General features: G+C 33.7%; 1 protein-coding gene across 1 annotated transcript in view; it reads right to left on the reverse strand.

Moving 5' to 3' along the window:
* Nucleotides 1-23,305, reverse strand: part of LOC129000023 (interaptin-like) — a 175,673-nt gene that overhangs the window by 146,770 nt on the left and 5,598 nt on the right. The window contains exons 3-12 of the mRNA XM_054426870.1: nucleotides 20,546-20,598; nucleotides 18,643-18,760; nucleotides 17,738-17,842; nucleotides 15,965-16,087; nucleotides 15,115-15,297; nucleotides 12,857-13,072; nucleotides 12,256-12,348; nucleotides 4,610-4,708; nucleotides 3,560-3,691; nucleotides 1,992-2,072 (exon numbers count right to left, since the gene is read on the reverse strand). Coding sequence (XP_054282845.1) covers nucleotides 1,992-2,072; nucleotides 3,560-3,691; nucleotides 4,610-4,708; nucleotides 12,256-12,348; nucleotides 12,857-13,072; nucleotides 15,115-15,297; nucleotides 15,965-16,087; nucleotides 17,738-17,842; nucleotides 18,643-18,760; nucleotides 20,546-20,598 — 1,203 coding nt within the window. The remainder of the gene's footprint in view (nucleotides 1-1,991; nucleotides 2,073-3,559; nucleotides 3,692-4,609; nucleotides 4,709-12,255; nucleotides 12,349-12,856; nucleotides 13,073-15,114; nucleotides 15,298-15,964; nucleotides 16,088-17,737; nucleotides 17,843-18,642; nucleotides 18,761-20,545; nucleotides 20,599-23,305) is intronic.

Genomic DNA, 23,305 nt, shown 5'->3' on the forward strand with positions numbered 1-23,305 from the left:
TAATAAAACTAGTAGAAATGTCCTTGAATGAATCAAAATGCAAAGTAAAAGTAGATGGAGAGTTATCAGAAAGCTTTGAAGTAAGAACAGGCGTAAGGCAAGGTGATGGAATGTCACCTATACTATTTAACATAGCATTAGAAGAGGCCCTCCAACAAGTAAGACAAACAAATATAGGTTTAGAAATGGGAACAAAAATAAACATCCTAGCTTTTGCGGACGATGTAGTAATTCTGTCCAAAAACAGAAATGACCTAGAGGAGCTAACCAGACTGTTCATAAAAAAAAAAAAAATCAGAAAAAATGGGCCTAAAGATTAATGATGAGAAGACAAAATATATACACTTCACGAGACAGCCAAATGAAGTGAGGACAAATGAAATTAGTATAGATGGACATACTTTTGAAGTTGTTGAACAATTTAAATATCTAGGGGTAATTATATCAAGCAGCAATAGTGAAGAAATGGAAATAAATTATAGGATTGCTCAGGCCAATAAATGTATGTATTCTTGTAAGAAATTGTTGACTTCAAAGATTCTCTCACATAAAACGAAAATAAAAATATATCATAGTATAATTCGACCAGTATTAACATATGGAGCTGAAACTTGGATTCTAAATAAAAAAGAAGAAAACAAAATGATTGTTTTTGAAAACAAAATTTTAAGAATGGTATATGGACCAATACAAGAAAATGGGGAATGGAGAAAAAGGCATAATAGGGAGATAAGGAATATGTACAATGATTATGATGTAGTAGCACACGTGAAAGCAAGGAGAATAAGGTGGGCAGGACACGCACTACGGAGAGAACGAGGTTCACTACTAAAAGAAGCAAGTATAGGAAAGCCAGAAGGGAAACGACCATTAGGAAGGCCCAAGAAGAGATGGTGGGATAGTGTTTCCAGGGACGTCAGAGAAGTGGGGGCAGAAGTGGAAGAGGCAGAAGATCGAGAGAGATGGAAAGCAGTTGTTGGTGCGGCCAAATCCCGCCTTGGGCATAAATGGCCATGGGAGTGAGTGAGTGAGTGAGTGTTAAATTAGTGAACTTCTGGTTTTGGCAAATCCTGAATTTAAAATATATTTACGTTATTCCTTGAGGTTGGTTTCATTTAACATTCTTTCATTTCATAATTGTAGGTCCAAAGGTTTGTCTGAAATCAATACTAGACACCTTGTGAGATTTATTCAGTATATTTACTATTTATACTTGATAATTTTATTAGAATTTTTCACGTATTCTCATTATTGTAACAGCTATGGGTTTTCTTTTGTTCATATGTCTATCTCTATGATAGTTATGCTCTGATTTTTGACCCTGTAAAGCATTTACAATATCCAAGGCAATAACTAATTTTATTTCATTTTAATTAACATAAACTTCTTCGAGAAGAACTGGTAATATTGGAATCAATTCAATTTAAAATAAACTTACAAAATTACTTCATACTGTAGTTGTTTTTCTAAACCATGTTCAGCTAATCAATAAAAGGTTACAGTACCTGCAGACTGCCGTGTGGATTTTTTGTTAATCCAGTATGATTACGTACGTTTCAGCAAATATATTGCCATTTTCAGATCCTTACTTGAATCATAAAATATTTATTCTTCGACACATATGGTCACGTCTGAGTTTAAAAACTAACACACACAGAAACCAGTTGACAGGACCCGACGACCACCAGTCGAGACTCGGCACGAGAGATGCTTACATCGTGTATCCTGTTCGGTACTCTAATAGTAGGCCTAAATGTGTTAAATGTTCGTTTGTTATGTGTTCGTTTTTAAACTCTGACATGACCGTATGTGTCGAAGAATAAATATTTTATGTTTCAAGTAAGGATCTGAAGATGGCAATATATTTGCCAAAACATACGTAATCCTACTGGATTAACAAAAAACCCACAAGGCAGTCTGCAGGTACTGTAACCTTTTATTGATTACACAATTATTTTTATAGTTTTTAATTATGACAAATTCCAGCTTACACTTGGCTGGGTGTTGAGCTCATTTGTAAACTTAAACAACAGAGACTGCAAAGAATCCATAGATCTAGTGACACAGTACACCTGAAACAGTTTAACAGGCAATTGTTTGTTGATTCCTTGGAGATCTAGAAATAATTTTAGATAGGTTTAACTGTTATATGAGGGCTATCCACAAAGTGAAAGATTTTTTGGGCTGGCGCGGCGTTGGGTGGGGCTAGGACCACTATCTTGGCATCAGAATGTTCCTACACTCAGTACGCAACCAGCCGTAGTACCTAGAGCATAGTGTCTTCTGTGCCTTTTATATAGTGGAGTTTTTATATGAGCACTGCAATTAAAAACTTAATCAGTTGTGAAGTGTGTGGTGTGATAAGAATTTTGTTAGCAACAAATTACAAACTGTTTAAAATTCATCGCCAAATTTGTGATTTGTGCAGCCATAGAATAATGAGTGAACCAGTTCCCATAGATGAAGTCGAGGCTCACTATGCAACGCTTTGACACTGTGGCTGAACACCATGCTGGTATTTACAACCATGTAAGCGGCAGATGAAAAGTCTGTACCATGTTACGATAAATGTCTTATTTAAATTACAATTATGAAGAAAAATAGCCTAAAATGTATATAATAAAATTTGGGTTTCCCACTGTATATATTATATGGTTTGTTTCAAAACGTCTGTTAATTTCGGATAGCCCTAATAAAATGTTTATTTGTCAAAAATTAAAGTTAGCAGTTTTTGATGATGCTGAATATGCAGCCGAGTGCATCGCATGCTCAACGGTTGTATTAGATCCAAAAGTAACCACGTTTTTAGAATATCATTGGCATTTTCAGAGATCCAATTTTCATATATCTTTGAACACAGCAACTTAAGTAATTTAACGAACACTATCTGAACTTAACACTGTAGTATTGTAATGTAAACATTGTAAACCTATCTTGTTTTTGGAATTGTATTGAAATGTTTTGGTAAAACAAACTAATTTTTAAAGTTTCATCCTGCTGAACTGACCAAGAAAATAAAATTTAGATCTTGTTGTTTGGAGGTTATTTTTTCTTTTGGTAAGTGTTATGCTACTTGAGGGATTCTTGAGGAATTTTTTATCAAAACTATGTGTAAAAAAAGGAAATTTGTTCACATATTTTTATGAACTGCTCAAGTCATAATCTTGTACAAATTAGTAAATTGGTCATTCTCTTTACACGTATCTATTAAAAATTACGGGTGAAAATACAACATCACAACTGCCTCTTCCTTTGCCTTCTAGGGCACAGCAAGCTTCCAGTCCCCAATATGCTAGGGTTCTCAATCTGTTGGCAGTTTTAAGGAAAATATATCGTTGCATTTTTTCAGGAAAATTAGTTGACAGAATTTTCTTGATTAAATTTTCAGCTTAGGCTCGGTTTGTCTAGTAATTTTTTAATGTTTTAGGCATTTTCGTACCTGAGAAAAATTATGAAAACTGGAAAATGTCCGCAGTGATCTTTTAAATATTTTAGACCATTAAGCTTGTTAAGGATGAAAAAAATTAACAATATAACAATGACTGAACGTTCAACTTACATTGGTGTTGGAACTATTTTTTATGTCTATGATGGACCTGACTACTTCTTGCAGTTTCTGCTGAAAACTCTTCTGTTTACATAGACCGACCTTCCACTGATCCACCAACATAGTCGTATTCGTTTCGTTCATCTATTGCAAACATATTTAACAAATCAAGTATTATTATGAGGCTATCCTGACCTCTTGACGTGTCTGTTATGTTCATCTGTTGCAAACACATACAAAAAAAAAAAAAAAAAAAAAAACCAAGTGACTCTGTAACCATAACTCAATATCTCCTTGCACTAGCCCAATTTTTCAAATAATCATTGCCTATAAGCATTTTTCCACTTTAAAATTTTGTGTTTTCTTAAAAAACACACAGTTTTACAATATAATTGTCATTTTTAGTGATTACTAAATCTGCCAAAACTGTTATTGAGTTTATAAACTCCCCTCCCCCCTTGCGATAAGGATATTTATGACACTTCATTTTTGTATGTACAAAAAGAGTAGAGATTTTGATTTAAGGGCTCAGTAAATACATCAGAATATTTTACTTGTATAGTTTGCTTACACAATGTGTTTACACAAAAATGGCTAAACCTCCACAATTTACAATAAAAAAACTACAAAAATTCATAACCACAGAAAATTTAAATGATTGGCAATGATCAAGTTTTTTAAATGAAACATTGCTCATATTATCAAGTTATATTCTTATGTTTGCATTCAGTGTATTTAATGTTATTGTGGTGGCAAGTTGGGTTCCTGTTTTTAATTTATTTTTTTCATTTTATTATTTTTTTCTCTTTACTATGTATGGCTTTAAAGTGACAAGATGGTTTTTACTTCCAACTGTGGTTTTATTGTTACTGTTTAAGGTTACTAGGCTTTTGAAAATGAAATACATTATTCAGTTCATACAAAATATTTATACTGCATATTGCTCGGCAGTACATTTAATTTCACAAATATTTTTCTATAAAATTAGGCAAAACTGTGAGTCACTAAGTTTTCCTAGTAAATGATTTTATACTACCAATATTTACTGATTTGAATACTTACTTGCTGTACAGCTTCTGATATGGAGTTCCATGATTGACAAATGTCCTTCTTTGATTTGTCCAAACTTTGTTGTAGAGAAGTTACAAACTTTATGGGATCCTTTAACAGTAATGTGAAGCTAACTGTTAAGTTTCGTAGGAATATGATTTGACAATTATACAAGTTTAGCTAAATAAATAGTATAGCTGTCAAAATGCAATCCATTAAATTTTGGTAAATTCACATTTACGTTTAACTAATTGCATTTCGGCAGTAGATAGTATTATTCTCTTTTTAGCGTATCTCTTATTTTAAGCTTGCAAAGGTAAGATAAAGAAAAAAGTGCTCCACATTTCACGTTACAACCAACAAACTTTTTTTCCTCAGAATTGAGTATATTAGAGTATACTTTTTATGAGAAGTGTTTCTAAAGAATTTATTGTGTTTGTTATATTAACCGTCAATTTTAGCATAGAGCCAGAGTTTCACTATAATTGATAAGAATAAGAATACAAAGAATATACAAAGTAAGAAAATTCCGTATGGATGAATTAGTGCAAAACAAATTCCAACTAAGGAGTGATGATCTTAAAATCAGGAGTAAGGGATTTTATGCAATTGCAATGCACAATATAGCTTTGTCTATTGACATGGTTGTGAACAACTCTTGCAAACAGGAGTAAACCAACCAATTCAGCTGCCTTAATCCAAATTACAATTTTTATCTTAAGAACCCATTAAACCTGGGCTACCATCGCAGTAACAAAATCGAGTAAATTTTAATTTCTCCAGAAAAAAATATAATACTTGCAGACATTCTTAGGGTTTAAGAACAGATTAAGCTATTATGAATGCAATGGAAAAGTAAATAAAATTGGCACTAGGAAATATGTAACTAACAATACAGAGAGCAGAATCAACAAGGTTGAGGGCATAAGGAAAAATAAATAAATTTAACGACAAAAACTTTTTATTTCTCTTCACCATACATGTGTAAACTAAACCACATAGTAAAAAAAATTTATGGGAAATACTACTTCTAACAACCTAAAACGACAAATTGTAATTATATTTAGAGACAGTCAAAAATATATTGTATATTATATTCTTTTTGTTAGTAATACTTCCTCCTTGATAAAACCTATGGCATAAAAAAACAACAACCTTTTCCCTAACATATATCAAACACTATAACTATGAATAATATATCTAAAACGAAACTTAACATTTTACTAACATTATTTGGCATAGAAATTCATAATGAAAAATAGTGATTTGCACTTAACTTATTTTGAAATTTTCTGTTAAATCACTTAATTATTGTCATGGATTTTTGGCACAACATGGCTTTCGTGTAGACAAGAGTACCATTAGTTCACAGACCACAATGTAAGGATACACCAATATTGTATGTAATATGTTACATATTAAAAGGCAACAGCATAACAGAAATTATAAAAAAAGATATGGCAAAGTATTATTTTGTTAGGTATAAATATTTATAGAGAAAAAAATCTTGGAATGTAAACGTATATCACTATGATTGCAAGGCACTTAAAAAGGCATGTTTTAGGAACAATAAACCAATTATTTTGGCATGTCATTAACCAAATCAAAAACAAAATATATCATGCTTTTAAAACGATGGCATCTAATCGTTCAAATCAAAACGAACTATTTTATGCTTTTAAAACAAATAGAAGCTATCACTATACCACTAAATTACAATAACAACTTCATTCTGTAGTCAAATCCAAGTCAAACATAAATTGCTATACAACAATTATCTTTGGTTTAAGATTAAATATTTGATTGCACATTTCATAAAATGATATGGTCATTTCAATAAGAAAAAAAAGTTGAAAAAATATGACTTAAAACCTAAATTAAAATAATTTTGCTATCAAAACTTATAGAGTCTACAGAAAAGTGTTTCCCAATAAAGGATTTAGGTATGTATACATATTGTAAAGATTCTCTAAACTGGCAATTTACTTAAAGCCGTGTTTTTCTAGACGCGGAAGAGGAGCGCGGAGGACGGTGTTAAAGCAATTTCAATAAGCCTGCTTATTATTGTTTATTCATATAAAAGTAATGAAACATATGACATTATTTATAATGTGTAATTGTTCAGTTTGTATTGGTGTGGTGTTCTTTTCTGTCTATTAAAAGTTAAATTTAATTTCCAAACAAGTCTTAAAGTTTCCTACTAATAACAGACGGAGAGCGGAAGGCGTAAAAGCGATTAACATGCTGTTCCACTCCTCTTCTAGGAAAACAGTAACATTAAATTACCTAAGACAAGAGGAAGCCACTCTCAAGCGTTCCCCTCTCCGAACTTAGGAAAACCTAGCTTAAGAAATGGATTAGAACTTGACCAATAAGCAACTAAGGGTTGATTGGTGTATACATGTGCAACAAATAAGTTACATACCCTGTTTAACAGGTCTAGAACTCCGATGATCAAAGTAATAGCCAATGAGGATTAAAAATATTTGGGGTTATGGCAAGAGTCGCAGAAAAAGGTCTATCATTGGCTCAGCATAAGTCTTCTTTCGTGAAGCAAGTAGACTTCACACTACTCCGGTTGACCACTACTTAAACTATTTCAACCTGCCTAGATGATTTACATACATCAAGTTTTGATATCAAACTATTTCAACCCTTGTGGTAGATTAAATTAGGAACATATTTTGGGCAGTTGTGTTGAAAAGATATATGAAGTACATGTAATTTCTTCTGATTTTAATACTTGCATACACTTATTCCTTAAAATATAATTACTTTATTTATAAATTCATTTTAAGCGTACAAAATGGTTTTGTTAAGTTACCAAATACCTTGTAAAACAATTTCAGGACCTTATATTTTCCTTACAGTCAAAGGTATAATATTTTAACACTCCCTATGTTGTTAAGAAAGATTAATGAGAATTTGTGTTAAAAATGCAAATGATGAAAATATTAGATCTTTCAGTGGTGATTTGTAAACAGCCTGAATCAATTTTGTGTGTTTACTGGCTCACTTTTCCCATTGTCGGGAATTTTAAAGTAAAATAAATCCCCAGTCCAAACAAACTGTTACATATGGAAGGGGGCAATGAGCGAGAACCACAGATAGACAAGAGGCAGTCAGGGGAGTGTCGGAGACGAGGTCGGTCAGGTAGGCCTACGGGAGTGAGTTGCCAGGAGTTCAAGATGCAAAAATGTCAGAAAACTTGAGACAAGAGCAGGTGAATGAGATGTCTTAAGGGCCACAACAACTTGGGAGCTATAAGTATCAGAGGGGAGATGGACATCAGGAGTAAAAATGTATGCATAGAGCAGGAGTTTGCCAATTGTGAGCTAGGTAGGACCAATAAAGGAGGGCGAGACACCAAGGCCAAAGTCTGGCCAATAAAACAGTTTAAGGTAAGATAAGAGTTTTATTTATTTTTCTGAGCTACACCCCCTACAGTTGCAACACCTTGAGGTCAATGGTGGATGTGACATTATATGAGGGGGTCAGAAGCCAAGGGGTACAAGTGACGGTTTCTTAGTTTTGAGATAAAACTCTTCAAAGTTAAAATGCTATGGTAAAACAACCAACCTGTTTTAAAAATTAAATTAGTTGAAGTTGTGTTGTACACATCATAACTTAAATTTAGATACTAATTTTGTGAAAAAATCTTAGGAAATATGGTAGTTATTAAGATAATAGTGATAGCAAGCGTCACTTGTACCTCTTGTCTTCCAAAGGACAATAAGTTGAAGAAAAAAATTAAAATAGTGTATAAGAGAACTTTTATTAAAATACAAAATGTAAACAAAAATAGTGAGTTGAATACAGAGACATTGTATTGTCCGTAATAACGTCTGAGTTATTACTCAGAATCAGTTTCCCAAACGGCATCAGGTTCTTCGTCTTCAACTTCAGTACGGTCTTCCTCAGCATCGGTTGGCACTGTTCCTCCCCTTCCAGGCTGTTGTCTTTCTCGCTGAATCTTCAGATTTTTGTAGAAGGCATGATATGATGGAGGAATGAACTGAAGCAGGCTCTGTAAGTCTTTGTACTTGCTTGCTTTAATTCCTGGGGCAGCATTTTTGGCTGATAGTTGTTGAGGAAGGCGTTGTTTTGGAGCCTCCTTGGGCTTCATATTGTACTGCGAAAAAGGCATGTCAGCATTGAATGTGTTTTTATAAAACAGTGTATAGGGATCTGACTTTTGAAAACGTAGCCATTGCATACTACGAATACCTGTGACTGACTTAACGTAATGCTCTTCCAAAGATTTCAAAGAAATGAAATCCTGGTCTTCCATGTTCACTACCATGAATCTGCTAGACGATTTAGCAACAATATTCATCCAATGTTCTGGTGTAAATATCCCTGTACCTGAATTCCTGTGGGCTCTTTCAATGACTCCAAAGTTTTTGTCGCAATCATTATACGAATGACCAGACAATAAGTACTTATGGTCCACCTCCTCAATGTGGGTAGTACGTACTATATACAACCAGAACTTCACTGTGAAACGGCTCTTATTCTGCCCACCTGCATTATCACTAAACATTGTAATTTTTTTTACTCTTGTAGGCAGTGTCTTTACAAGTCGCAACAGGCAAGAGAGCATCTCCTCACAGCCCCTAGCAGCCTGAGCCTCATGCCACATGAACATACTAGCGTTGTTACTTACCAAATTGTGTATACAAAAATTATACGTCCACAGTTGTCGCGCGTAGTACACTCTGGAGCAGGTAAGGACCGGAGAGGGTAGCATTTTTTGCAGGTCAAAACAAATCACAAAGTGACTAGTATCATCTTTGGCAGTTTCTTGAGCGTCCTTTATTTGTTGTCGTGCCGATTCTGCTTTCCGCAAATGTACTTCCTTTTGTGTAATAGCGCTTTGTTTCTCATCTGGAGTTCCATTGTTGATGGTATTCTGCAGTGTGTCACAAGTAACACAAGTGTCGGTATGTGGTCTGTGAAAGCTCAAGTTAAATTCCGTATTAAAGATGTGGCGATAATAGCTTTCCTTCACAGGCTCTACCATGTGTTTAACGCAGCTTTCTCTGTACAAGTTGTACATCTTTTTGATGTTTAGGCCAGGAGATAAATATTTTTTATTTGGAGCTTGACTGCGTGAATAATGACTTGTGTATCTTGGAAATCTACGAATATGCTCTTTAACGAATGCAACTTTGTCTTCAGAAAGTTTGTTTCCAGGTACTTTATGACCCCTCTTGTCCCTAGGAGAAATCCCAGAAGTAGAAATCGTCTTCTTGTTGATAACATTTGTCACTCTTTTGTTAGAGATATCAAGAGTACAGAGAAAGAATTTCTTGCATACTCTCTTGTCAAGAAAAAAATATTGGGCGCTGAGAGATTTTGATCCTTGTCCAAATAATTTCTTTCTCCTTGGTTCTACTGTTTTTATACATGAATGCAAGTAGGCAGACTGAAGCTCCCAATTTCCAAGATTCCAGTATTGTTCGAAAATGTTTTGCCTATCCTGTTCACTGAGATTGTCATTGCACTTAAACCTACAACGGTGGATGCACTCTCTTAATTGCTTCTTGTCATGATGTACGCCTTTCCTATCAACATAAGATTTACCTTCATTTCGTTTCTTTTTAGAAATATTTCTTTTCCACAAATCATATCTTCGTGTTTTCTTACGTCCTTCATGTTTTGTCCTCTTTGGTTGTGGCTCATCTAGCGCACCATCATCTGAAAAAAATAAAAATGTTGAAATTTTTTTGTAGCCTAAGTATTATGAAGTAAAGGAGAAAGACAATAGTGAATAAAAGGTATCAGTAGACTGACACATACTTTCTCCCTTATTTATGCTTAAGACAACAGATTTCCTCAAGCATACTCCTGAAACAAACATAATCCCCATAAGAATAACATTGATCACCCATAGCCTACCTACATACCAAATCTCATCCGAATTGGACCAACGGTGTACAGAGAATTCTCTAGCTATGTACACACCCACACTCACATACAGACAAGACACAAATCCAAAAACCACTGAAGCGGTTAGCTCTTTTGGATTCAGGGAGCACCAAAACAAATAGGCCTACTTCCACTGCCAACTCAAATTCGAAAATTTTGACAAAAACAATACTTTATCCCTATACTATGTATATAGGGGGTGAAAGTAAAATTAGTATAACTTTACACCACTTGTTAGTTTAGGTTTGTTATGTTACGTTAGTTTGTTAGTTCGTTAATTATTTTAGTTTAGGTTAGTTTAGTGTATAAAGTAGTTAATAAACCCACCACTATCTCTTTGAGAGCCAATTGAATCGTCAGATTCTGCACTTTCTTCTTCATACGTTGGATCCTCGTCTGTATCGTCATCTAAAAAAATACAACTCATTGAAATTTACAAAACCAAATTATTGAGTAAGGAACCATAAGAATAAAATATGGCTATGGTATCATAATATTATTATTATTATTGGCTGTTAAGTCTATTATAAACTTTAAGCCTATGCATAACTAAATGCGCACTTTTTAGTTATCTTTGGAAATACATGGGCAAATACCCATTCTGGGACAGATCTGTTTACATTTAGTAAAATATTTTGCCAAAAAATAATAATTAATTCTAGGCCTACTTGTTTAAAAACTACTTGGTCTATAAGGGTCTTAAAAATACCCTGAAATGGATTGAGGTTATGCTGTAGTCAGAGTTGTGCCATAACAATATTCTGTTTTATAATGTACACAAGATTTACATAAAGGTAATGAATCATTTAGTTAATTGGTTATTTAAGTATTTTCCTAGTCATTAAAATTATCTATTCTCATACAAAACACTAAATAATGGTGTAAAATTGGCACTTACCACCAAAGAGGTTAGGAAGTGGATCATCTGGATCTGAATCACTCATAATTAAAACTTAAAATATTCACTGGATAAATTACCATACAGACTTAATAATCTTATCTTCCTTTAATAATCTTGAAAAATAACTAATAGTAAGTTATATTACTAAATGAGAAGGGTAGAGGAAACACACTGTTACAAAACAACACTCAATAATAACCTACAACTTTGGAGCACAACAGGTATAAGTGCCACCTATACCCCTTGGCCACCAAATGTTTGAAAACAGCTGACAAGACATTCAGCTGTTGTTTAGTTTCTCCACCAGAGAGCAGCACTATACAGAGGTTTCACTTGTATCTCTTTACCACCAAATTTATTTTTGAATCTTCTATCCAAATCTGTACTTAACTCAAAATTTTTTAAAATGTCACTTGTACCCCTTGGCTTCTGACCCCCTCATATACATTCCATCCAAATGTTTAAAGTTTTTATTTGGTTTGTTGAACTCACGGCACAACTCCACCTTGTCAGATAGGATTCATTTACCAGACATTGAAATAGGTCCAAATTTTAAATTTCAAAATTATCAATAACATTCTAAGGTCAGGATCAATCTGAAGGTTATGAAATCAGGAGTCAGCCACAACTATAACCCAGTTATCCAGCCATTTACCAAAAAATTGCAAACTTTACATTAACACAAATTACTAGCCTATACATTTCATGATTCCAACAGAAGGAGTGTTAAAAGCTTAAGATAATTTTCGGGTCCAAAAGGGTTGAAATAAACATTGAACTACAAACTTGACAATTAATTAGCCACTATTGACAATGATCACCTCACCTTACCCATCTCAGTGGAGTCTGAAGGGTTTAGGTTGCAGCATTCTATCGACTCTTTCAGCTCCTCAACCATTGTCGTAATGCACTTCTTGAACTGAAATATAAACTTTAGTTAGAATAGAATTGAAATAATTCTCCTGTATGATTAGGAACATAATTCCAGATGTTTGGAGGGATTTGTAACAACTTGTCCATGACGTTGTTAATTCAATGTTGCCTAATAATTTTCCAGGACTGTAGACTACCCTACCCTTTGTTCAGATCTATTTGGTTTAGACTTTGAATCTACATTACCATTAAATTACGTGTGAGGTTCTGATGATTCTGACTTTTTTTAGTTTAATATCAAGACAGCTCAACAAGTAAAAGAAAGTTCACTATACTTTTACACTCAACAGATTTTATACACAACTTTCAGACTGTATTTTACTACTCTACTTCTTTAAGCATCATATTTCACAGGGCAGCAGTCCGTAGTTTCCCATATGGTGCGGAAGTTAGCCCAATCTCACTACATTATTTTTTATTCTAAAACAATTATATAGTCTTGGGATGAAATATCTATTATCCATAGTCAAAGATCCAAACACCTCCATGATTACCTCCTCAGAACAGTTGCCTTTGCTGCACTGTTGGCTGATGTTCTCTGTGAACCAGTCCACCTGCTGCCTTACTCTATACAACAGATCAGATGATCCCGTCGCCAGCTGTTGCTTCAAACAGTTGATCACCTGGTTCTTCTGCTCCAACTGTTCAGTCAGCTGTTCCAAGTGAGACAAGGATCGCTCCTTAATACCCAGTACTTCTACCAACGTCTCCTGCAAAATACATTTAAATATATTAGAAAATTACAAAGTAAAATTGGAACAAGTATTTGCTTTGTGTTTGATATTTCTAAGCACAAATAGATTGAGGAAAGCTCCTACTAATTAAAGTTTTTTTTATTTCCGCACTTGAAAACAGTGCTGAAAGAGTGGAATGATCAAGGAAATACAAACTGCTGTCAAGACAACCATTGCAGCCATCCCGGAACAGGCCATGCAGACGCCTTCAAGACTTTAAAAAGTTGTCTATAAATTGACATTTGTCAATGCAGGAGGTGCCTATTTTTAAGAATTTAAGTCCCATATACTGATCAGATCAGTAAATCACATTTTCTCAACTAAGGCTCATTATTTTTTTTTTCCTACCCTTTACAAAACCAAAGACTAGCAAATGAGCAAGATTTGGGAAGTTCAATATAGGTACCCAGCAAACTCATTACCATTACTTTTCACAGAGACCAGCTGTGCAAATAATATTGTCAACATGTAGTGTATTAGTATTTTTAAGGGTGTGCAAGTAGTTTTTGAATATGGGAATTGTGCAAATCACAAAAAAACCCACCATATGGTTGTATCATATGACAAAATTAATTTTTAATTCTGGGTTATAATAATGATAACTGGTTTCAGAGTAATCTCATTTGATATCTAAAAGCTGTATATTTTTATTTATAACCAAAAGCTGTAAATATATTTTTATTTATAACCATGGCACATTCTTTACATACAAAACTGAGAAAAAATCCCAGGCTCGCACACTTCTATTGTTTGGTTACAAAGAGATGAGCCCCAAACTATGGTATCAATAGCCGAGATAAATTGGTATGCCTTGAAACACTCCTGTTTTTTTTAATTTTTTTTTTTATTTGAGAAACATAAAATTAGCTTAAGTATACCTGACCTAATTATACAAGTATTAAGAGTCTTAAGAGTTTAAGCATTAACGTTTTATTTAAAAAATTAACTTAAATTGATTTTTTTAAGGGTATATTCTTAATACCAAAACATTTAACCGGAGCTTGTTTCTTTCTGGTAGGCAAACTGACCAAAAAGTTTCCTTACTAAATCATTAAATGTCCCTCATAAAAAAACAAATAAAAACAACGGGTATCTTTATGGAACAGATATATTACAAACACCAAAACATAAACAAAGGCTTCAATTTTAGCCTTAAACATAACATTAGCAACAGAACAACGAATACATCATTTATAAATTAAATCTTTAGAGTGAGCACAGACAGTTGTCCAGACAGATATATCCCCATGAACAGGACAAACTTCAGTTCTTTCATACACAAGCTCTGGATTTGTCTCTTTATCCAGTTCTACAACTTTTCCAACATAGTGCCTGTGAGGCAGTTCTTTTCTCTTGTTTCTACACTGAGGAGATTTAGGCGAGTGTTCAGACTTGTATTCCCTCACTGGGCTTGTAGAGGTAGCTTTGTTGACATATTGTACACTTGCGGCTTTTGTGTTCACTTTACAAGTTTTTACTTGATCAACTTCTTCTGTGGCCCTTGCTTTTACAATTGAGTTTATGTTTTTACTTTTATCCAGTTTTTCCGGGACAGGAACAAAAGTAGGAGAGGTTGGGGCTTTGATTGGTCTGATTTTCTCAGGAGTGGAAGAAGTATTGGTTGAGGGGTAAAGGCCAAGAAACTCTAGCTGTAACAATAATGTTTAGATGACATGATTATTTCTGTAGGATAATTGTCAAAATAAATCAAATGGTGTTTTTAATGATTTTTCAACATTTTGAGTGAATGAATTATACAAAAAAAAGGAAATAAAATGGGATCAAATGTTTTAACATTATGTGCTTTAATAAACTGTAAACTAAAAAAAAAATTTATAAATACTATTAGCTCTATTTTTAACTAATGACTTAATAATTTGTATGTATTGTTAAGAAATAACTTTACTCAATTTCAAAAGAGGACTATCAGTAGACTATTTTATCTACGCCTAACCTCAGTCGACTACCTGCAAACTTTTCTCGTGTTTGATTGCTAGATGAGCACTATATCCACTCACCTTACTACGTGCCACCTTGACCTCCTTGCGCAGCTCCTTGATGATGTCATCCTTGAAGTGCGTCTGCATGTCGGCCTGGCGTAGCTGCTCCTCCAGCTGATTCACCTCCCTGCGCAGCGCCAGTATCTGGTCATGCTTGTCTGCCACCTCTGCTGTCAAAGCAGCTCTCATCTCCTTTGCGTTCTGTCACAAAACGTCCTCAGAGAGTCTGACATAGGGATGAGCTAATTCCAATATTGATTCATTAACTGTGAAATTATCATCAATGCCAGTGGTATCGAGAAATTTCCAATTCTCACTACTTTTTGACTTTGGTTTCAATACCGATACCAGAATATTAGTATTTTATCAAAGTATTTTCCAGTATTTTGACAATATCCATCTCTTTTTTTAAATCGTCTTTTTAATATACTGATTTCCACACAATCTCGGAAACATTGGGGACGACTCCTACAATCGTGGCGACAAATTTATATCACAAACTATAAAAGCCGTCTTTAGTTATAGCAGAAATATTTAGCCCCTGAGACTGCTCCTACAAAAATCCCTTAACTGTTTGGATTCCTAAAACCAAAATTATGGGACTATTATTATGTAGGCCAATGGAAATAAATCATAGATTTAACTTTTCAAAATAGTTCTAGAAATATTTGGTTAATTTTAACAACTATTTTTAATCTTCCTTTTAGTATGTGTAATGATACCGCGTTGTGATTTAAACCGCTAATTTTCACAATCAAATATTTCTAACCACAGTAAAATTCCTAAACATAAAGTTTGCATTGATATAATTATTTACAATAAAGAAATGAATAATAAACTAGACACTTGCTAACACTGGTATTCTTACCTTCTCACTCGACACCAAGTCACTTCGCAATCTCTTGATGTTGCTTTCGGCTTCCTTCAGTTTCTTCTTCAACTGAATAACTTCCTTTTCCACTTGTGTCAGTTGTAAGCGTGTATTTTCCAGCTGAAATAAGCGACTCGTCTAAAGGCATTTTACTTTCAAGCCGTCATTTTTCTTTTTTCTTGTATCTTTGAAATCCTGAATCCTGATTTTTACAAATAACTCTATGACTCCTGAAGATTTTTTTTGTTTACAAGTTTAAAAAGATTTGATTAGTATTAATTCAAGACAAATGTGATGTAGGTTCCAAAGATGATGCATAACTTTAATTAATTCCCTATAAAGAACACAGCCTATCTTGTAACTTAATGTGAGATAAAAAGATAAGAATGGACAATTTATTTACTGCCTAAGAACCCATTAGTACCTACAACTTGGGGAGCGAGCTGGTCTAGTGGTAGAGCTCGTGGCTTTGGAGCCCGAGGTCCTGGGGTCAAATGCCACCAATCACCAATGGATTTTATGTTGATAATGCCGTGACCCTGTAGGACTAGCCTGAAGTAATGTGTAAAACATTTCCGGGCTAGAACCTTATGTCCTAGGATGTGAAGAAAGTGGGACATCAAAATGTAATTAAAGATAAAAATCACATAGTTTTTTTTTATGAATGCATCTCTTACAAAAATTGCTACAGAAAAATGATTTGAGTGCTTGAATTTTTTTTGTGAAAGGAAATGAGCCATTTTGAAGAACAAAAGGAAAAATTAAATCCATTAGCCACCAATACAAGAGCTGTTAAACTACTGAAAAACTTATCATTAATAACACTAAATATTAATTAATCTAATATTATTAAAAAGCGAAGTAATAATAATTAGGTAAGTAAAATTAATAATTTCCTTAAATAACCCTAAAAAACATCCGTAGAAATAAGAAATGAGTGTTGAAACTTAGGTAAATATTTTGTTTTACAATCTTTAGACTATCTAAATATATACTGTAACATAATAATTTATTTGCATTACGAATATACAACTTATTCCTGGACAACTTGATATTGCAGGTGCATCTAACCAAAACTTAACGTTTACTTTAAAAGAGTAGATAGCAAGTACGTAGAGTATATACATTTGTTTTTAGCCTAGGGTAAATATTAACAGAGACTACCATTTAGGTACAACAAAAACATATAGTTCATCTTGCTATCGCCCAATAATTACATCATTACAGTGAAATCCTCTTAATTAATTATTTTAATGGGTACATTAGTAACATCACAAAAGATGATACTAGAGTACACTTCAACCATTATTGCAATGCGCTGCCTACACCACGCTGAGTTCAAAACAAGGATTTACCAGTGCAATGATCAATTTCTTAATGGACTAATTTCCAACTTGACACTTATTTAGACGGTTGTACATATTTTAATCTGATACACACCTTACTAACCAGTATGAAAACTACACAACTAGTTACTGCCCCAGGCTAAAAACTCTCCAGTCACCACCTCAATATGCCACCTACAGACAGGTTTAGGCCAAGTTTAGTCAAGGCCTACATTCTTATAATCATATTTCTTTATATTTATTTGGGGTTTCAAGAATATTTCTTTCTATTCTATTCTGAGATAAAACACCATTAATTACTATAGTCCTTGTCACCCTAAGTTGAGGCAGCCAAAGGCCGCACTGGATATACGCCGTGCGGCCTTGGGCTGCCTCAACTTAGGGCTGCCAAAGTTAGGGTGGCGAGGACTATAGTTTAACTTACTTCTCTGTACACAGAAGGCTGGACATTACGGTCTTGATCATAAACACTCTCTGGCTTACTATGGCTTTGGGCAAAAACCCTCTCACTGTTATCAGCTTTCCCTTCCTGGCAGAAATGTGGATTGGTTAGAAACAAATTGTATGAGTAAAAAGAACAGAACACTATAAAGTTGATGATAAAAACTGACACAGATATTTAAAAAAATTGCTATTGAATAAAGAAAATAAACAGTTTGCTTATATCTACTGTATTTTTGAAACATTACAAAGTGAGTTTACTTTTTTTTGTGTATATTTAGACACTGATTAGTATTTAGACTTAGTAGATAAAACTTCTTTTAAATACATTTCATGAATATTTGAAAAATTTGTAACAACTGTTTTATTCATTATTATAATTATAATATGGGAATACTTAGAACATATATAATTTAGAATACACTATGTAAACAAATATTGTAGAATCATAATGGGCTCTGTTGAGTTAACCCTTTTGGTTGAATAACACAGTAGTTCACCATGCATCAAGCCTGTACAGACTGAAAACTACATTATATCAGATTTTTTTAATTGGGGTGTGACTGTATTATCTTTCCTTTGTTTCAATGTCAGTTTCATTTGCACCAAAAACTTTAAACTTAAAATTAATACATTAAGATACAATTTTGATCTTCATTTCTCAACAACTAGCATGGTTTATTTTTGAAATTAATGTTAGTGGATTTAATTCATTTAGACAGTGATATATTTTACATTAGACAAGTTTTGGTATTTTGTATGGGTCCAGTAGGCCTATATGCTACCTTTTATAATTTTACTCGCTCATGTCCTACAAATGTTAGATTACTAAGTGTCTACCTACTTTATATTTAATATTAAATACCGGTACAATATATACATTCTAACCTCAATTGTTGAGCCTAGTTCCTCAATGCGTGTCTGATAAGTTGATATTAGCTTCTCTTTGTCTGAAAGTTGACTTTTCACCAATTCCAGTTCCCGACATAATGTTTCAATCTGAGAGCTTTAACAAAGAAAATCAGAAGCAATTGATTAATAAAACAGAGACGTTAACTTAAAATACCAGCACTATATCACTACAAAAATATGTTTTAATGGGTACTATTTTTGGTGCCAACAATGGGAAAATAAGATTTAAGAACCCAATTAAAAGAGGAAAGCCAATAATAATCAGACAAAATTAAATTGATCAAAGTTTTGTGTACGCACTATGAAATTTTGTAAAAATTTAGAACGGTTTGATACTTTGACGTAACATTAAAATATTTCCTTTGATCAATAAAAAGGGAATTAAAAACTCACAACAAATATTTTAGAAATTTCAGTTTAAACAGGGTGTATTATATATATTATGACATAATAATATACCATTTCCAGTTAGTCTGATAGTATGGGATGGTTCTGTGTGTGTTAATGTATTTACCTAACCCGCCATGTTAAACCCTATCTCAAGCGTGATGTAAACAACTTCTTTACTACACTCGGTGAAGTAATTAAACCCGTTCAAATAACATTGAGTGCTCAACTTAATAAAATATACCTCTATGGAGCCAACGACGTTCAACGCTAGAAATCAGCTGTGCGCTTGAATGTTATTGTTATGCTTTTAAGTATTTTCCTAACCTAGCTTTTGTTTGTAAAAGAACGTTACTAATAGAAGATGAGTGAAATGGATAGTTAATTGTTTATGTTGTGTTTTAAATGTTATGTTTCCAAGTAAAAATATCCTGTATTTTATTGTAATCAATAAAAACAGTTCACTTAAAATAAGCCAGTTTATATATTGTAGATTAACTTATTTACACCCCGTCCTTTATATTGTGAGGACATAAACAAATATTGTGTGTTACCCCCTGTATATTGTCGGGTCAGGTAATATCTTGTACGTTACACATTTACGAAAGAGCGTGTTTACATCATTTAGGTGAAATATGCAATTCGCTTCGCTCGTTGCACAACGTACGCCTGCGTGATGTAAAAACGCCCTTACTACACTTGTAATGTAAATAGCTATTTTATACATTGTTTTGACACCCACTATTATTTAATAAGGTAACATTGGTACCGGGGAAGATTTTGCTTTCTAGTAACAGCTATACAAGTTTTCCAAAATTGTTTTATGTTCACATCACATCACAGGGACAGTGTGAGTATTTTGTAAGTTGAATATGAATGAACTGAATCCATGCAGATGATTAAAGCATGGAATTAGATGACCTGTGTAGCTTTGTTACAGACTAAGATCAGCTGGTTATTAACAGCTGACTCCAGTTAGAAAGCGTCAAACAGCTTCATGACTTTTCTCGGGATCAAACTGACGAGTGGTCACATGATTGTTAGGTGAGCAGTATTATCCCGACCACACCTAAAATTATAACCTAACCTAAGGGTGGTTAGGTTAGGAAGATTCTGTTATTTAAACTAATTAAATTCTTTTTTGGGAGTTGATTTATCAGTGTGGTCGGTTTAACACGTAAGTACCTGTGAAGACAACAACCATCCAGTGCTAATTTATCAAAGTCTATTGCATAAAATGTAAACAAAAATAAAGAAAATTATGTTGGATAGCTTGTTTTTCATGAGTTATTAAGGCAGCAAATTTCATTCTAGATCATGTTTTACTACAACAACAAATATTACTATACTGTTTTTGTAAAACAGCAGAAAGCTAAATATTTTATTATCACCAATGATTTAATTAAAAATGATCATACTCGTGATAGACAGAAGAAAATTGTATCCCAAATAACTAAGTGTCTATTATGGTCATGCAATTTCATATTCTTACTTTAGTCCTTTAGACAAATTTGAGTGTCTTCCAAAAGTTCCTTCTGCCAGAGTCTGAAACAAACCATAGTAATGTTTTGTGTACAAAAATTTGATTCACAAAATGTGAAGTATAATTTGCACATCTATTTACAACGAGTTTCATACAATAGTAGAGAGAGAATGTAAATTAATCAAGTACCAGAAGTGATGGAGAATTATGATTGTTGTAGGTAGGACATTTCTGTTAGCAAGATTTCCAATCTGTCAATGACCAATATAATAAGTTACAATTTTAAGGGGTTTAAGCAGCATACCCGAGCGCCCCTTTAAAACCAGGCCACTTCAAAAGAAACATAATTTCGAATGGCAGCCACAACCAAACGGCAGACACCAGGCAATGGTCTTTCTCAAACCAAATGAGAGTCAAAAGTCTCAGCAGTCTTATTCACAACCGCGATTCAAATACAGTAGAACCCCGGTTAACCGAAACCCGGGATAACCGAAACTGTTCCATAAAATAATACATGGCTAAAATATAAGTACATAATGTGAAATGTAAAATGCTTCAGTAAATTTAAGTATTTAGACATTCCATCCCCATGTTGAATTTGTAGCCAGATTTTTAACCAAAATTGTCGTAGTTGATGTGAGCCACCAACAGATTGTGCTGATCTAAATTACTGATTTCTGTTGAATACACAACCTTTTTTACCAATTCAAACTAATGGAATGATTTATTGTGAGTGATAGCAACTGTTATGACCCATCAACTTGGCCAGCAACAAAAAATAAGGTAGAAAATAGAGTTTTAGTCACTTGCACATTCTGTGACTGGCTCACACAAAGTCTACGATCTTTTTTAGTAAAAATTTGGCTACAGCTGGTCCATATAAATGGGACGTCTCCTTCAGTATCCAATAGTCAATATTATTATCTAACCCATTTCAACATTTCTGTAGCTGAAATAAAACACTGTAGCCTATTAGACATTGTTTTAAATTCATTTTTCCAACACACCGTGGTAATAAATAGACTATTTCTAGTATATGACGGGTTAAACGAAAAATTTGTAATCCGAAACGGCTCCCCCCCCTTTATTTTGGTTAACCGGGGTTCTAGTGTATCCCAATGATTGTTATCACATTGGGATTCAAATAATATCCTAGTGATCATTCTCACAACTGTAATTTAAACATTCAAACTTCTCGGTGAACTTTCCCCAAACCAAGAGTTAGAAGTCTCATTGTTCTCTCTAACAACAAGTCAAACATCTCAGTGAACTTTCTCACAACCAAGAGTCAAACGTTTTAGTGATCTCTCTAACAGCCTAAAGTCATACGTCACAGTGAACTTTCTGACAACCATGAGTGAAACGTCTCATTGTTCTCCGTAACAACCTAAAGAAGTCAAACGTCTCAGTGAACTTTTTCACAACCAAGAGTCAAATGTCTCAGCGACCTCTCTAACAAACTAAAGTCAAAATGTCTCAATGTTCTTTCTCACAACCAGAAGTCTAATCAGGCTGTGATTTGCATGTGACGTGCTAGGGGCCTCGAGAGAAATTGGCGTCCCTCTCTCCACCTCCTGCAGGGTAATTTCTTCTTTCTTGTGCCCCCCAAAGCCTCTTGTTCCCCTTGGCCCATATCCAATCCCCCCCCCCCATATACTAAAGCGAGCCTGAGTCTATTAATGTCTCAGTAACATCTCTTAATGAAATCCCCCTTCGATGGTGAACTTTTAACAATCAAAGTAGTTTCATACCATTTGAATCTCACAAACCTCTATATTTTTATCAATATTCACACTCAAATTACCATAATTTCTTATTATAAAAACAGAACAGACAAATACAAAAACCGGTATTAAATTGTTGTGTCCAGGATTATAAGGTATAATTCAGATTGCATTTCAGGTCATGCCTTTTTTAACTATGCATTTGACCTGTATGTGGAATGTATCCAGCAAAACAAGCCAAGCGGTAATCCGGTACATTGTGATTTGTGAACTGGACCAATAAAATTAATTGGCCAGCACCAGAACGCCATCCATTGACATTGCTGCCAAGGAATCGTAGTCTGTCATGCAACAGACTCACCAAAACAGATTATAATGCAGACAATCAATTAAAATTACATTTTACCGGCATATAAAGCTTGTGGGAGTTTAAAGTGGTGATACTTTCAATGTACGACCATTAACTATACACAGATTCTGTATAGTCAATGACATGACTAACATAATTATGGTTCTATGAGGATGGGAATTTGTCCCAACTGTTTTATTTATAGGGTTTTATCCTAGCCTTTGGCATTTTTTACATCTCATGATAGGGAACGGTCCAAAGGTATCTAAAACTATAAGTTATACTTTTTCCTATTTTATTATATAAGATTACTAATGAGTACAAATAAATAAAAGCAAAGATGTGCAAGGAAAATTTAATTTATCAGTGAAACAATAGTACAGGAAATGTGGAAAACAACTTCAAAAATGATAGATTCATAAGTGATGGCTTAAGATTTTCGGCAACAGAAGCATTGTAAGTCTACACATCGGCCAATTGAGCGTGACAGTTTCTGACAATTTCTTTGGTTTTGGGAGCTAGATAAAAAAACAAAGTATCTTACTAGTGTTATCAATTTAAAATATATATTCACATTTTTCTGCTAAAAATTAGTCAACTTCTTACAAAGTATATGATTAGAAGACAGAGGCTAAGCTGTGTGATAATGCCTTTGACTGTGTGCTAAAGAAATCACTTTAAGTTTTATAGAAAAAT

This window comes from Macrosteles quadrilineatus, unplaced genomic scaffold, assembly GCF_028750875.1.
Source record: "Macrosteles quadrilineatus isolate MER2022 unplaced genomic scaffold, UCM_ALF_1.0 Scaffold_8__2_contigs__length_117827958, whole genome shotgun sequence".
Lineage (NCBI taxonomy): Eukaryota > Metazoa > Arthropoda > Insecta > Hemiptera > Cicadellidae > Macrosteles > Macrosteles quadrilineatus.